This window comes from Branchiostoma belcheri, unplaced genomic scaffold (genome assembly GCF_001625305.1).
Source record: "Branchiostoma belcheri isolate BF01 breed outbred unplaced genomic scaffold, Haploidv18h27 scaffold227, whole genome shotgun sequence".
In the NCBI taxonomy this organism is placed as follows: Eukaryota; Metazoa; Chordata; class Leptocardii; order Amphioxiformes; family Branchiostomatidae; genus Branchiostoma; species Branchiostoma belcheri.
The window spans coordinates 216,440-233,337 of record NW_017803791.1 but is presented as its reverse complement, the minus strand read 5'-3'; the positions used below and the strand labels follow the sequence as shown (position 1 = coordinate 233,337).

The 16,898-nt window shown below is 38.7% G+C and overlaps 3 protein-coding genes across 3 annotated transcripts in view; all 3 read left to right on the top strand.

Annotated features, from left to right (window-relative positions):
• Window positions 1-5,918: 5,918 nt before the first annotated feature.
• Window positions 5,919-11,678, top strand: LOC109470496 (alpha-(1,3)-fucosyltransferase 7-like). The gene is made up of 3 exons (XM_019769457.1): window positions 5,919-6,030; window positions 9,504-9,604; window positions 9,809-11,678. Exon 3 carries the CDS (start codon window positions 9,929-9,931, stop codon window positions 11,279-11,281), a length of 1,353 nt encoding a protein of 450 aa, XP_019625016.1. The 5' UTR covers window positions 5,919-6,030; window positions 9,504-9,604; window positions 9,809-9,928; the 3' UTR covers window positions 11,282-11,678.
• Window positions 11,679-14,520: 2,842 nt separating this feature from the next.
• Window positions 14,521-16,898, top strand: part of LOC109470487 — a 3,838-nt gene continuing 1,460 nt past the window's right edge. The window contains exon 1 of the mRNA XM_019769447.1: window positions 14,521-14,999. Coding sequence (XP_019625006.1) covers window positions 14,874-14,999 — 126 coding nt within the window. The 5' untranslated portion in view covers window positions 14,521-14,873. The remainder of the gene's footprint in view (window positions 15,000-16,898) is intronic.
• LOC109470500 lies at window positions 16,120-16,880 on the top strand. The gene has a single exon (XM_019769462.1). The coding sequence runs from the start codon at window positions 16,146-16,148 to the stop codon at window positions 16,803-16,805; it is 660 nt and encodes a 219-aa protein (XP_019625021.1). The 5' UTR covers window positions 16,120-16,145; the 3' UTR covers window positions 16,806-16,880.

Genomic DNA, 16,898 nt, shown 5'->3' with positions numbered 1-16,898 from the left:
AAAGAACATGGATTAAAATGGCAGCAAGTCTATTGCATATCCCACAAAACGGAAAGAAGTAAACAGGTATTGCATGGCTTGCAGAGTTACCAAACTACCAAAGAAAGAAAGAAACAAAGAAGGATAGATTCCGTCTTATTACAATGCGCGCTGAAATGTAAAAATGTCTGTGGGTAATCCAGAGCCACAAATCATCACATAACAAAATCAAACAATAAATAAACAGATTTGCAAACAGAAGAAATATATGATCATCTCTGAAGTTGACCGTAACAAAAGCATATAGAACCAAATAGCAGAAAACAAAAACTTAATTCAAATCAAAAAGGGTCAGTTTTGCTATGTCATGATATTGGCGTATGTAACAAGGAAGTGCAAACAAATCAAAATTAAATCATACAAATTCCCTTTTACTGTTAGGGAGCTCATAATAATGGAAAACAGGCAATCAAAATAAATCATATATGCATTTAAATTATAAACATTGGCAAAAAAGAGTACAAAGCAAAGCAAAACAAAGAGGGCCAGGTCTGGAAATCAAACAGGTAGTTACAAATTATGATATTATAATAATTGCAACACCTGAAAAAATACAAGAATCCTCAGACTTACATGCCCATTCATTTAAGTTTATTGCTTTCAGAACACATTCAAAACACATGGATTCGAGTCATTTAAGTAAGATAACATCGTATAATATCCATAGTCCACAATCATTTGTGCCAACATATCAGGTTACCTTATTCATGGACAAGGCAATATCGACCGCATCAATACGTTTTTTCTCCTCGCCATTCACCAGCAATACAGCATAAGTGGACTTCCATGGCACATAAATCGATACCTTACAGTCTGTATTAGTGTCCTTGACTTTCGCTATCTCAGCATCTCGCTTTGGAACCAGCTGGGCTCTTGCTGCTTGTAACGGTGGGGGGAGATGCTCGTAGACCGCGAAACCTGTTCCTCGGAGTTTACGTCCCTCTTTTAGTATGCGGTCTCTGTCATGGAAATTGGTATAAATATCAACATAAGGCCCCCACAACTCCAGCTGAGATTAGACAACAGCTTTATGTATGAATTCTTATATCCTTATAGTGGAAAACCTTTCTTTTCAAATGCTTTTCAAAATAGAAGAATTCTGTTTGTAAATGATGTTTTAAATTTAGATGGTTCCCTCATGTTATATGATGAATTCTGTATTAAATATGATAATGTTTGTAGCCTCATGCAGTATTTGCAGCTATATACTGCAATCCCCCCAAAATGGAAATCTACTTTGCTTGGTTCTTCATCCCTTTTAGTTTGTATACCTACCCAATGTGATAATACCTGGCTTAGAAAAATTAAGACAAATAAAAGCATGTATAAATACTCTTTTTAAGTTCCTATAATTTGATAGATTGTTCGCATAATGTTCAGATGTCATGGCTGTACCTCTTTGATACCCCAATCCCCTGGAGACTAGTCTACACTTCTATTATACATTGTACCATTGATCCGAAAACAAGATTTTTTTCAATAAATAGGTTATTGTATATCTGGAAATGTATAGACAGTCCATTATGTTCATTTTGCCATGAGGAAGAAGAAACCTACCTGCATGTCTTTTGGTAGTGTAGGCATTTAGTTTCTTTTTGGGATAAAATTCAAATATGGTTTCATCAACAGACGGGACAAAGACTACAGCTTAATTCTTTTAATGTCATTTTTGGTAACTTAAATTTAGAAGCCCCTGTTATAGGTAACCTTGTAATTTTATTAGCTAAAAGATGCATTTATAGAAGCAGAAAGGCCAACCATGTTACTTTTCAATCTTTTCTTAATTATGTAAATTTCTTTCATACAGTAGAATATTCTATTGCTGCAAGAAGGGGAAATCTGCAGAAGCATCGTGGCAAATGGGGTACCTTATGTTCTTGAGTGTTTTCATTATCAATATTATCATTTGAATTATGATATGAAATATATGATCATTGATTATTATGATTCTCGTTATTACTATGATCAGTTATGATCAGTTGCATTATTATTGTCATTACTATGATTATTATTGTTATTCTGATCAGTTATTTTTTTATTAGTTATCATTATCGGTTATGAGTTGAGTTATTATGATCATTATTATTTTGATCTGTTATTATTATTATCACTTATTATCATGATCATTTATTATTATGATCACTTATTATGATCACTTATTATTATGATCACTTTTATTACCATCAGATATGAATTGAATTATCATTGTTATTATGTCATCATTATGATTATTATTATTAGGTAATGGGATGGTTCACTACATTGTATATTGTATGTTTATTGATGAATAAATAAAATTAAAAAAAAAGATTATACAACAAACAATCATCACATGTTCACAATAAATGGGAAAAATCCAAAAACGAGAAAAAAGTTATAACGCTAGAACATTTTCATGTAGGTATGAGATCTTCGGATTCTTGTTGGTAATGATTTTTAGAAGTATCAATTTAAAATTAAGTTTTGGGGGGTATTGAGCCACTTAACCTTCATACAAAGTTTCAGGTCATTTGGCCGAAAATGAAGAAATTGAAATAATTTTAAGAAATGGCAGGAGGAGAAAGAGATATGCATTTCTTTTGTATTATGTATATTAGTATATAATTTATTATTATTATGAGAAAATTTAACCCTATCTAGACCGGGCTTTTTTGAGCTTGGTGGGACCGCCCCCCCCCTCAGAACTCGCGAACGGTATATCGTAGGACCACCAAATTCAGAGGATGGTGTACTAGTAAAAATTTATCATACGTACAATTTTTATGTCGTTGTGACGTAATATGACGTCATTATGACGTCATTAATGTGATTTTATTGGCCAAAACCGTCTAGATAGGTTATTCCTTGAAAACTAAACGGTATACGACATAACTTTACCAAGTAAAGTGTTTATGGCAGAATATTAGGGTGTACTAAGTCTTATGTTGCCTATAGCAACACCGTAACGTCATAAAATGACGTCATGCATATATTACCTTATCTTGAATTTTCAAAAAAAGTTTTTTTTCAGGATAAAGCCTAAAATACATTGTAAATAGACTAAAGACGTTCATATGAACCTTTTTTGTAAAAAGAAATGGGAGTATTGATGAAATTTTAAGGAAAATAAGCTGTATTTACCTGATCTAATGATAGGGTCCGCCATGTTGGATTTTGGCCAATGACGTCATCAAATTAGCATAAATTATGCATATTTAATGATAAAATTTACATAAAATTATATGGGATGTTATTAATATTAGAAAACATGAGAAACTTGACATAAAGTTCTATTGTTAAAACAAAAAATACTAAATTTAGCAAAAAAAATTCCTGTCAGAAACCCGTTGCCATGGCAACATAAAAAATTATTTTTTTATTCCAATGATAGAGAATTGTTGCCGACAATATTTTAGGAAAAGTCACCAAGTTTGGCCGTTCTACGGCTAGCCGTTCAGACGCTAGGTAAAATCAAAATTGGCGCGGTCACTTTTAGCCCCCCCCCCCCGGTTTAGGTAGGGTTAAAACAAAAGGGCCCAAAGACAAGTCACGGGGGTCACGTATACGTACGCCACTTTATCTTCTTTGTTTGTTTGTTTGTTTATTTAAATGCAACAGTGCATAACAAGTGGCAACCAGGCAGCAACAAGGCTGGTAGCGGCTACCACTGACACATAAATGCATAAATACAAAGTACAGTATAACTTAAATACAATATCACTTGGTACATACAAATTCAATTCAATATTTACAATAGCAATAAACATACAAAGTACATACAAATTCAATCAATACATAATTAAGCAATACAGTGTAATTACAATACAAATCGATAAAATGATCAAAGTTGAAATGGAACGGTTGGAGGATTTTTATTTACAATTGGTGTTTAGGTAATCAGGATAAGAGGTGGTGTTTGCATTTGGCCTTGAATATGGAGATGGTGGCCGACCCTATGACCTCGCTGGGTAAGCGGTTCCACAGTCGGGAGGTGTACAACAGGAAACTGTCTCTGTAGACGTTTGTTCTGCACCGGGGGATGTGAAGGTGATGAGCGTTCCGCAGTCGTCGCTGGGATTGGCTGTTTGCGACTCGGGTCGTCGGGATTAGTGGCTCGAGGTGGGCTGGGACGGGGCCGTTAGCAAGTTTGTACATGGTAACTAGCCGATGGTAGTCCCTCCTGGTCGCCAGACTATCCCACCTGAGCTTGTGGAGGATCTCTGAGTAGGGTGTGCGCGCAGCCGCACCCGAAACGAGACGCCCAGCGTGGTATTGCACTCGCTCCAGGATCTTGGATGCCGCAGCAGTGATGTTGGTAAGTAGGATGGAAGCATATTCCAGCTTAGGACGAATAAGCGTGAAATAGGCTAGTTCCAGGGCTTCTTGGGAGAGTTTACCACGTAGCTTCCACAGGAGTCCCATTGTTCTCCTGGCCTTGTTGGAGGTAAGTTGGGCGTGTTCTGTCCAGCGTAGGGACTGGTGCACAGTAAGACCCAGGTGTGTGTAGGCGGGTACCTGTTCAACGATCTGCCCCGAGATGTAAATAGGGGGGAGCTGCACTCTGCTCTGTGGTGACTTAATGCAAATAACTTTGCATTTGTCGGGGTGCAGCTGGAGACTCCAGTCGTTGAACCAAGTAGACACAATCTGCAGGTCGGTGTTAACTGTGCTGGCTACCTCCTGGGGAGTAGGTCCCGACTTGGAGAGTGATGTGTCATCGGCGAAGCAGTTGATGTTGGAAGTACATGGGAGGTCTTGAATGTCATTGATATAAATCAAAAATAAAAGTGGGCCCAGTATACTCCCTTGAGGCACTCCGGCTTGTGTAAGGCCCCAAGATGATGCTACACCATTGATCACAACTCTTTGCTTGCGGTCGGATAGGTAGTTTTCAAACCACAGGTTTAGGGAGCCTGTCACTCCATAACGTGAGAGTTTGTAGACTAGGCCTGCATGCCAAACCGTGTCGAACGCACGTCGTACGTCTAAAAAGACTGCCGCTGTGCATGATGTGTTGGGATCATCGATGGATTTGGCCCAATTGTCGACAAGGCGCAGCAGCTGTAGGACTGTCCCATCACCTTTCTTGAATCCTGACTGATTAACATTCATCAGGTTATTGTTCATTAAGTGGGTGTAAAGGTGATTGTGCACAAGTCGCTCTAGTACCTTGGCAACAGTTGGAAGTAATGCGATTGGCCTATAGTTGGAGGGATCTGTACGGTCACCCTTTTTGTAGATTGGAGATACGTTACATAATTTCCATTCGGCTGGGAACTGGCCCGTGGCAAGAGAATGGTTAAAGAGCTCGCATAAGGATGTGCAGATGACAGGTGCCGCTTCCTTAAGGAGCCGGTTCGATATGCTATCCGGACCAGGGGCCTTGTTGGGGTGCAGCCCATTTTGTTATCCAATCCAAAACGTCTTAGTGAACTTTGGTTTGTCCAGAAAGCAAAACATTAGAGAACTCTTGCAGTACCACACTTAACCACGAAGGGTCTTATTAGCCACACTTAGTTTTTAAGAACTTGACATTTCTCTCAATGAACCCGAACCACATACACTCTCTCACATGACCTATCAGCAGAATATCGAGTGATCTTGCTGACAAACAAACCGACACACAGGAGGTCCACTGCAATATCGTAGAAACGGTCTAAAAAAAACTTATTTTGTAAAATTTTATTTGTTTAAATTTATTATCATTATTAATAATCCATAAAATCTAGTTATCCTGCTAACAAAATCAGTTACCCAACTATAATCAAAATAAATATTTAGACATCAGATGAAGGTTACTAAGGTTCAGATACTTGTCTGTTTACATACCTACGCTATTGGTTTAAAACGTGTGACGCACATGGTGATCAGTTCATGACAGTGACAAAAACGAGTTGTTTGAGCAACGCTGCAGTGCTGATCAACACCACCCCTAGTAGATGAAGCTCTAGGGAAATTAATATGAATATAAATGCAAGCCTTTCTTTCCTAGTTTGGAAAACGTTTTAAGAGGTGAGTTCATTTATTTTTTGTTCCTTTTGATTAGACGTTTCACTTAAGTAAATCGTGGTTTGGTCGAAAAGCTAAGATCCTAAAATGATACGTTTTGACACACTATTTCAAATACTCAACCAGTTTACCGTTTCAGCTTAGCAGAGAATGCATATCAGTCAAGTGCTTCGATGTAATAGAACGTCTAAGGCTTAGCCATACGACGAAAATATAAAATTTGGCATTGTACTAGTAGTAATTTTGACAGTTCTACTTTAAGTTTCCTTACAAAATTCAAGTTTTAATACTAGAAAGGCCAATATTTGCTTTGGAGCAAATACAGCGATGGGTTCACCACATTTTACCACATGGCAGGGAAAGAATGAGAAACACAAGGGAAAACAATGATTTACCAGGGTTCTAGCTAGGGTTTTATTTTAGCGTAGTGGTACCTGACGCACGGTGCGGAGCTTTTAAAAATTTAAGCTTAAAAAGCAGCCATTTGAGGGATACCCAAAGGGAAAAAATGTCATTTCTAAGGTATGTACAATGTATCCTTGATTAGTAATTTTTATATTTTTGCAGCTTGGAATCTTCACAAAATACAGAAGATACTCCAAATCAGACACAACCAAAAACAGACTCTGAGATAAATTAAATGTTAAACATAGCATCTGGTGTGCAAAGTTGTAATATTCTACATGCAAAAAAAGTAACTATAAATAATATAAGAAATACGTCTGTTTTGCCTGCTAATAGTGTCTCATTATGAGGCACTTTTAATCTCCTTTGTGCCATTTCTGTTCTGCAAAACTGGGCCGAAATTTGACGTGATTCAACACGCGGCTTTGTTGTTATTGCCAAGCTTTGATGCTGACATGATTACAGGCACACCCAGTATGTCGACATAGATCGCACAGTAGCTAAGAGCATGAAATCGGCATGGCACCAGCACTGACGCATATGTGGCAGGAAAACCCACGTGTGTCACAAAGATCACAAACGCCCGTAAAGAAAAACGGCAAAAATTTGACAAGAGAGCAATAATTTGTATTTACTTGTTTAAACTATGAACGGATCCAAGGGGTGAACTCCCTTGTTTAGTTTACTAAAGTGGCAAATTTTCAACCAACGCAAGTTTGCCGCTGTGGGCTTTAGAGGCCCCTCCCCTTTTCGGGAGCCGGCTGGAACTGTAAAGCACTTTAATTATTAGGCTGGTGACTAAGTACATTGTAACTCTTTGTATTTTTTTCACCTTGGCAAGATATAGAATTAATGCAATTTAGTGGAAGGTGTTTATGTCCAGAGTTACAAGGAGAGATCTGTTGAACACGGGAGGAAACATATTTGTGCTACATACTTCGTGGCGTGGGAATTGTTAAATAGGCCAGCCCATATATGGCGTCCCAGAGGGAAAGCCGACACTATGAAGGAGGCGGAACATCCCTTCTACAGACTGGGCTAGACACCCTGACGCCAGTGTCTGGGCGTCAAGAGACTGCCGCTGTCACTCACAGAAGGGCGGCAACACAAGTTGTAAAGAAGCCAAGGCCCCGCCTAGGCACGCCCCATTCTCCTGGGAGGGCCGCCACGTGCGTTACTTTGCTAAAAAAACATTTTTCACATTTGATCTGGCATTTTTGAACAAAGAAATGCAGTCACAATGCCGCTACGTTGTACTGAAAATTAGCGTAGCGGGGGAAAATTGGCGTAGCGGGTCAAAATTGTAGCGTCGCGGGCCCCGACGCTACTTAGCGCTAGCTAGAACCCTGTTTACATTGATATAACTATAGTATGAAGTAACATACAACTAAAACAACAGTTGGATAGCTATTCCCTACTTTATTGGTTAGGATTTTTAATTGCATAATGCAAACTGTTGATTTTCAAAATAAAATAAAAAACGTTCATGCCCCGCATTCCAATGCTGGAGCAGAAAAGCTTGAAATACCTACCAAAACACTTGAATAAAGACATACTGTCAGTATGGAAATGCTCTGTGCGGGTGTTAATCAAGTTAAATCCCAACAGCCAATCAGCAAGAAGTATAGATTAAAGCTGCATGCCTATTGGTTGATGCCCTGCATTCCATTGTGATGACTCATGCCCAGACGTGGTCAAAACACGGCACACTAACACAGTAATACATTTGCTATAACACAGCCAAAAAACTCAAATAAAACCATTCGAAAAGCCTGTATCACAAAAATTTAAAAAACGCCTAGGGGAATTTGGCCACTGTACCTCCATACCAAATTTCAGGACCTTAGGCCCTAAAATGAAGAAGCTGAATCCATTTAAAGATATGGCAGGAGGAGGAGAAACATCAGAAAAAGCAATATGGTACTTCTAACAAGAAGTGTATGAATTGTAAACATGTTAAAACAAGCCGTACTGTATTATTTGAAACAAGACTTTTACGACCTCCTATCTTCGTTAAATGATGATAACCTTTCCATTGGAAGAATTATACATTTTACTTATTGATTTTCAAAAAAGAGTCTTATTTGAATTTTTTTATATCAGTTGATTCCATTCACCAGCGAGAGAGAGAGAGAGAGAGAGAGCACATCTGTTTTGTTCCATTACACACACACACACACACACACATATATATATATATATATATATATATATTTCTATATTATTTCTCTTTCTTTCACTTAGAAAGATAGACAGAAATCCATTTATATTTACATCTTTATTTATATTTACATCTTTATTTATATTTACATCTTTATTTATATTTACATCTTCATTTATATTTACATCTTTATTTACATTTACATCTTCATTTATATTTACGTCTTCATTTATATTTACGTCTTTATTTATATTTACATCTTTATTTATATTTACGTCTTTATTTATATTTACGTCTTCATTTATATTTACATCTTCATTTATATTTACATCTTTATTTATATTTACGTCTTCATTGATGTATCTTAATTCATTTATATATAGATATGGTTATATTTTGTCTTCTGTATCTGTATTTGTATAGCCGGTATAACCGCCTTTCGGCGTAACAAATCAGCTTTGCTTGTACGCGGCGCGGCGGCAGCTGCCTATATTACACCGATCGACCTGTTACACCTAACCCTTGAACTTCTAACTCGAGACATTGTCTAAAGCTATCTAATGATAATGCCCCTACTGTATTCGGTGACAGCGAGTTCCACTGCGATAGTTCTTGGTTGATAACTGGTACGGCATAGTTATTCAACGTTCTCTTCCGTGCTGGTATTAGGTATTAGGTACTTAGTAGTTGGGACGTCCACCAGTTTATTAGTCATTTTGTACAACATGCATAGTCTGGACATTTTTCTTCTGTCTCCAAGTAAGACCCACTGTAGTTTTTTGTTCCGTGACACTAGCACCTCTTTCATAGTTATTCATACAGAATCTTACATCTTGATTCTGTACCATTTCCAGTTTGGATTTTTCTTTCTTTGTATATGTCTTTATCAGGTTTTCCTGTTTTCCTGTAGATGAGCAGAATGCAGACAGCGTGATCATTAGTAACTTCCTGTATAGTGGTCACGCACTTTGCTGCAAAGGTTGCCTAAAGCATTGCCAAAAAGCCTTAGTGGTAAGTTATTTTTTTTGCTTTCCTGCACTTAATTAGAATTTTTCACATTATGAATTCATTAAAATTTATTATATATGTATTGGGATAATCCCAAAATTTTGCAACGTTCTTGCAAATTTTATTATAATAAATATTGAACTTGTGGCACTGACCCTATATGTCAGATTTTTTTTGCTAATGCTTATTCTATCCATTTACCCTTAGGGAAGGGAGATAGAGGATAAAGGATAGAGAAGAAGAGAGTTACTTCGAAATGTGCCAATTTGCAAACCTACTTGACAGACTTTGTATGGTTAAAGTTCTAAATGATTTAGCAGTATAGTTATGTTTCAAGTTGTTGTCGCTTTAAACAACATTTTACAAGTAAGTAATTCTAGAAAAATGAGGGCACCGAGAGTGTTCTGTGCTTTCATATTGATAATTCTCATGTCAATTTTTGGCTTCCTTTTTAAACTGGGTAGCTTCAGCAATTATATCAGACCACCCTTTAAGGCACACTCTGCAACTTACCTTCATGTCCAGAATGCACATTCACATTTTGGGGCTTTGAAAAAAGGCATTTCTACCCCACACAATCATCCATCAACGTTTTATAAAACCTGGAATGACAACACCGCCTTCCGTACTGGTGACCGCCTGATGCCGATGAAAATTGTCATTTGGACAACATTTTTTGGTAGAAATTATTCATCAAAACTTCTAGCTTGTCCTTCCTTAAGGAAATCTTGCACCTTAACTACCGACCGTCAGCAAGTCGCCGAGGCCGATGCTGTCGTTTTTCACTTCTGGGATACACCGAAGATTTACAACCGATCAGCTATGCCGAGTGTACGACTCCCTCATCAGTACTGGGTATGGTATGCCAAGGAATGTCCAGAGAACAACCGAAATGTGGACCTCACCTCCTACAGTGGTGTTTACAACTGGACAATGACTTACAGGAACGACTCGGACATACCGGGCCCCTTGGGGTCCCTTTATCAAATTTATAACCTACTTATGGGTAAGGGTTTAAAGGAAAATTCGACAGAAAAATCTGGTCTTGTAGTATGGTTTGTTAGTAAATGCTACAAATATTTTCCTCGGCATATTTACGCCACAGAACTTTCAAGGTACATTCCAATAGACGTTTTCGGTGGTTGTGGAAGGCGTATCTGCCCACGTGCTAACAACACTTGTAAGGACAATATAGTCAGTCAGTACAAATTTTATCTTGCATTTGAAAGTTACAGCTGCAAAGAATACATTACTGAAAAATTCTGGCACAATGCGCTAAAAAACGGCGTTGTGCCAATCGTAATAGGGCCACCCAAGAGCGACTATGAAAAGTTCACACCCCCGAATAGCTTTATTCACGTTGATGATTTTGAATCACCCGAAGCATTGGCTAGCTACATAAAAATGCTAGACAGAAATGACGATAAATACAACCAATATTTTAGTTGGCGAACGAACCGCCCTAAACTCATTCCAGAGATTCTAGGCCAATGGTGTCTTCTTTGTACAAAACTTATTAACACAAGCTCTGCAGAGAAAAAGGTCTATACTGACCTAGAAAGGTGGTGGAAAGGGGAAAATTATGAGTTCTGCAAACCGCTTGTGTTAACCGATAACATATTTGACGTAAATTACCTCACTCATTACAATACAAATTCTTCAGTTTTACAAACGTTATAAGACATCCCGTGCGATATCGCTAATCTAAGTTCGACTGTATATGGTTCATTTTTAGTTATAAACAATTATCAATTAGGAAACAGTAACTTAGACTACATTACTAGTTTACAAAAGTCATATATGTTTGCCAACCATATTGCTATTACTACCACTAGCTAACATCATCTTCTGGAATTTTATGTAATAATTATATGATAATTTTATTGTTTAAGATTAAAGATGGTGGTCTATCTTTTTAGCTATGTTGTATTAAGATGATTTTCTTTAATGTTATGTAATTATAGCATAATACTTTTAGGCTATATCTTGCAAAAATTTTTTTTTTTAATTCTAGATTTACGGTTCTAGATGGAGGTAGCTTGAATATACATTCGTTCATTATAAAACAATATTTTGACCTCGCTGCCGTTACACAAGTTTGAATAAATCTTACTGTTGTATTTTGTCTTTTTTGTAAACCATTGAATTTGACGAGGATAACCAATGTTACTGTTTTCACAAATAAACCACATAACAAAAACACTGTTGTTATGGTTTCATTTTACTAGTACACTACCTTGTAATATTTGCTGATCATATGCTGCACCCTTTCCCAGTTATAAAAAAGAACAAGTTATTGCAATCATTTCAGAATGCATAAAATGTTTGGAAATCAAAAGATGAACCCTCAAACACCCGAATGGGTTCCATTTGGACTCCAGGCGTATCTTCTTATGTACTACTTGTGTTTGAAAATTTTTTGATTCCCAAAAAATTCCTCTTTCCTTTACTGACTTTGTCAATAAATCTCTCCTTCAGGTTCAGTTCAATTTTTTGGGAGATCGGCATAAATTTATAAGAAAAAAAAACAACGGAAAGTCTGATGTAAGACCGTCGGGGTCAACCCCATGTTCATGCATGCAGGCCTCATCCTATTTTTGCATAAATTATGATAATGAGTTGGAATTTTTTTACACTTAATCATGCAAATCGCATGCAGAGGCGAGGCAAAACGGAATGTAGATTATCAACAATGCGGTCATGCAGCTACCTAATTAACTAACTAGAGTTCCACGATCTCAAACCTTCGTCAAATGTTAATTTTTATGACTGACAAAGTATTATTCTTTCTGATGCATATAGGTTCCTTATTTGCATGAATTATTTAAGTTGATCATATTCTCCACCAAAAGACAGCCTTATACAGATCTTAACAAAGAAAACCATTATTTGGTAAATTATGCAAATGAGCTTCTTATTTGAATAAGTTATGTTTAATGATGTTCACCTTCACTTAACTTTCTAATACCCCAAGTATGAAATTTCAGGAAGTTACCTTTTATTTAATTTTAATTTTAATTTTATTTAAAATTATAACATGTTCCATAAATTATACAAATTCAGTCTTAATTTCCATAATCAATAGCTGGCTGTGTTTCTCTCGTTCTCAATTACATATGTCACAAACTTGAATAGTCATGTAATGTAAAACAGCTGATTTATAGAATTTCCTCATAAATAAAGCAAATTACATCCAGATTTGCATAAATGTCGCATTATTATGTCAAGTGTTACTTAAGCTACCTACTTACCAAAAATCACGACGATCCGTCAACCGGTTCTTGAGTTATCCTCTTTTGTATATTTTTAAAGAAACGCCCCTGCAGTTTCTGAGAAAGCCGCCAAGGGGCCCATACTTGCGTCACTTCTTCACCCGCTGAAGACCTACCTACCTACCATTTTAATTTCGATCCATTTAAGCCTCCTCGACTATTACGAAAACATAACTTTCTTGGCGAAGTTAGTAACTAGATTTGGTAATCTGATTTATTGTATAAACTGCAAAATGAGGAAGAAGACTATAAATATGAGAATATGATAATTATAAGGGGCAAAAGGGTTCAGGATTTGAGCGGGGTTGTCAGAACTTGGGCGAATTGAATTAGAGATTTGCTTGCTAAAGGACAACCTCTGTTTCAAGGAGGAGTCCAAGTAAACATAAGTAGGCATGAAATGACCAATCCCTCATTAGTTTTCTGGTTTGTGAAACTGCCCCAACGTGCCACGTGAATGTGGCAGGCTCAAGGTGGCGCCCCCGCGTCGGAAGCTGAGGCCGGAGATCTTTTTGCTGTGAAGAGGTTGATCTGCTCCGCCGGCAGCTAGCAGTAGAGTCTAGATGTAAGAGACGAGGAAGGTATATTAATAAAGTAAGTGACACTAGGCCATCGCCGCAGCTGGGAACGAGGAATGCGGGGAGCCGGAGTCACCCGAAGCGGGTAGGAGCCTAAGCATATGCAGGTATGCTGCTCTCTGGCAGAGCGGATGTCCCGGAATGGCCTCTACCGGAAGTCGCAGAACCTTCTAACGGAACTTCCTCGTTCTGAAGATCCAGCAGAGACCTATGCTTCAGTAGAATTAAAGATAGCTTCTGCTGCGCAGTGTGGATGGAATACCTGGCTAAAGACATAAAGACCAGTTTAAGGTCCGAAATATGACGAGTGCCCACCAGGGGCACTTTTTTTATTTATATAAATGACCTCGAAAAAGCATCCTCAATAAGCCTTCTCACAGATCCAGCGCCGCACAGGATTGTGGGCCAGTTCAAAGGTTAATGTCACTTCGGACGGACGCGCGAACCGTGCGATGTAGCGTGTTTACATGCGTGCCAGTGTTTTGGTCTCATCTGTCATTGGTTTTGGTGCTTTCTGTTGCATTTTTCGCTGGTGCTATGGAGTTTGAATGTGAAAAAGACTCAAAGGGTAGTCTTTGGGGCCATTGTGCGGTGTTTGGATGTGAAAATGGCCGAGGAAAAGTGGAAGATTGGGAAGCTGAACAGTGCGCCGTTCACCCAGTTTTTTTTTTTTTTGCACGCGTATCTTGTGTTGAACCTGTGACTTTGTTTTCATTTCATTCCATTTTGTTTCGTCGAAATGTGTCCTTCCATGTATTTAATCCGTTGTTTGTTCGTCTGTATGTTTAAATTTGCGTCTCCGCCACATGTCCCAGCACTGGCACCGCCGGTCACGGCGTAAGTGCAAGCTGCGTAAGGCGCTATATATACGTTTCTGATCCACTCTGGTGGACCCCTACTCTTATCGACAAGTTTGGCGGGTTCTTTTCCGTGTGACTCTTCGGAAACACCGGACTGAGGACTTACCTTTCTGCTACGAAGGACAACAGCCATTACTGGTTTGGTCCACAGATGGGGACTTGCACCGCCGGCCACGTCTACACTACATTCGCACGTCATAAACCTTATGGGTAAATGATCTGTCTTTGGGCCACAGCATGATGGCAGATATGGTATTTATTGCAAATCTAGCATAAGTCTGTAGTAGTAGATGGTAATGTATGTTAATTCTTGTAGAGTTTTACATGGGTTTCTATATTTAAAGGAAAATACACAAACACAGATTTAACAGCATATGTATCTGAATAACATGTTGTGTTCAAATTAACCCATCCATATATCTGAGCCATTGGTTTTTTTATGTTGTCTCCTTGTATCCTTCTAACCCACCCCTATCTCAAAAACTGTCAAATGGTGAAACATACAATTTTCTTGTAAATTTTTGCAAACCACAGGTTACAAGCACAACAAAGGACAGTGCATATGCCCTCCACCCTTCATCCTTTGGACATTCCCAACTCAGAAAAGGGATGCAGAACGCAGAAAGCAGTAGGTAAAGTTAGTGAACAGGATAGACAAACTGGCAGGCAAAGTTTGGCAGGCAAACTCGTAAGTACTTATACATGATGCACATATACATAACTAATATTAACAAAAACTTACACTACATCTAAACTATACAAACATGGAGTTAGTTCCTCATACATATTCATAACAAATGTATTACTAGTACTTCCATCAGTTGTAGACAAACCACACATTAATTCAGTTTGCAGGCACATCTGCTAGTTACATGTAGCAAAGCGTGTTCATTTAGTCATCCATTGACTTATTGTGTCAGTTGTACATTTCTAAGCACAAACTATATCTATGTACTATGTTTTTTTCAGGAAGTCAATGGTATGCAGCAAACATTTCCGGGATGGAAAACCAACGCCGGCAAACCCATACCCTACAGAACACCTTGGCTACAACGTCAAGCCACCACCTGCTGCAAGAAAACCACCCTCTGCAAGAAAACCACCTACAGCTCGACCACAACCGCAGTCAACTTCTTCCACCTTTCCAACAACAACAGCAAGTAACGATGAGATGGTATGTGATCCAGCTACAGTCTCTACTGACTTTCTTCAGATGGACCATACCTACCACACTCCTATCGCAGCTACATCTTCCACTGAACATGTCCAGAGTGAACACAGCTACCACACACCTACAACAGCTACATCTTCCACTGAACATGCCCAGAGTGAACACAGCTACCACACACCTACAACAGCTACATCTTCCACTGAACATGTCCAGAGTGAACACAGCTACCACACACCTACAACAGCTACATCTTCCACTGAACATGTCCAGGGTGAACACAGCTACTCGTTCCACAACACTCCATGCCAAAACTGTCAAAAACTGCTGAAAGAAAATGAGGACCTAAAAGAAGAACTTGAACAGCTAAAGCGTGGACAGGTTAAGGACACTAAGCACAAACCATAGACAACTCTCACTGACAGAATCATCAATCACTTTGTCAGTACAGATTCAAAAGTATGTAGAAACACTGGCTTACAAACAGCAGCAGCCCTAGACTCCCTACACAAGTCTGTGGAGAAAAATGCAAACAAGGTCAGGTACTGGAGGGGAACAAACAATGCCGTACATGTGAAACAAGGTGTCAGAAAATTCTCAAAGAGCCCCAAAAAGTTCGGGCCATCTCGGAAGTTGGGGAGCCGAGACGAGCTGATCTTAGTTCTGATGAAGCTTCGGCTTGGTGTTACTAACACACTGTTGTGTGACATTTTCGGCATATCACAAGGGCTTTGCTCCAATATAATCAACACCTGGATTCCACTTCTGGCATCACACCTTAAGTCCTTGATCTTCTGTCCTGCAAAGGAGGTCATCCTTCAGCACATGCCCCAGGCACTGGGGAAAAAGTACCCACAGCTACGCTGCACTATAGATTGCACAGAAATATTCATCCAGAAACCAAGACTCTTGGAGCTCCAACAAAAAACCTGGAGTGACTATAAAAAACACAACACTGCAAAATACCTGATCGGGATCGCACCAAACGGCATGATTTCATTCTTGTCGGACGGGTATGGTGGACGATCCTCAGACAAGAGCATCGTTCATGACTCAGGTTTCCTGAACAAGGTGGACCCCAAGGACATCATCCTGGCAGACAGGGGGTTCACAATAGCCAGCGACCTGCTACAGAAAGGAGCCCGCCTGGAAATTCCACCCCCCAGCACTGGAGTCAACCAGCAGACCAGTGAGGCAGTTGCCAAAACCAAGAAGGTCGCAAATGCAAGAATTCACGTGGAAAGAGCAATAGGTAAGAAACTCAAACATCAATTTTATCAACAAGTCTCAAAACACTTCCTGGTTCAATTAAAAAGTTCAGACTAGTATATGCTGATACAATGAAGTTTACAGTTAGTGATTAAAGGTAATCTTTTACTTTTTGCAGGGCGTATAAAATGGTTCACCATCTTGAAAAAC

Excerpts from the sequence above, each read along its gene's own strand:
- LOC109470496 (XM_019769457.1), top strand. The coding sequence starts at position 9,929 with ATGTTTCAAGTTGTTGTCGCTTTAAACAACATTTTACAAGTAAGTAAT.
- LOC109470500 (XM_019769462.1), top strand. The coding sequence starts at position 16,146 with ATGAAGCTTCGGCTTGGTGTTACTAACACACTGTTGTGTGACATTTTC.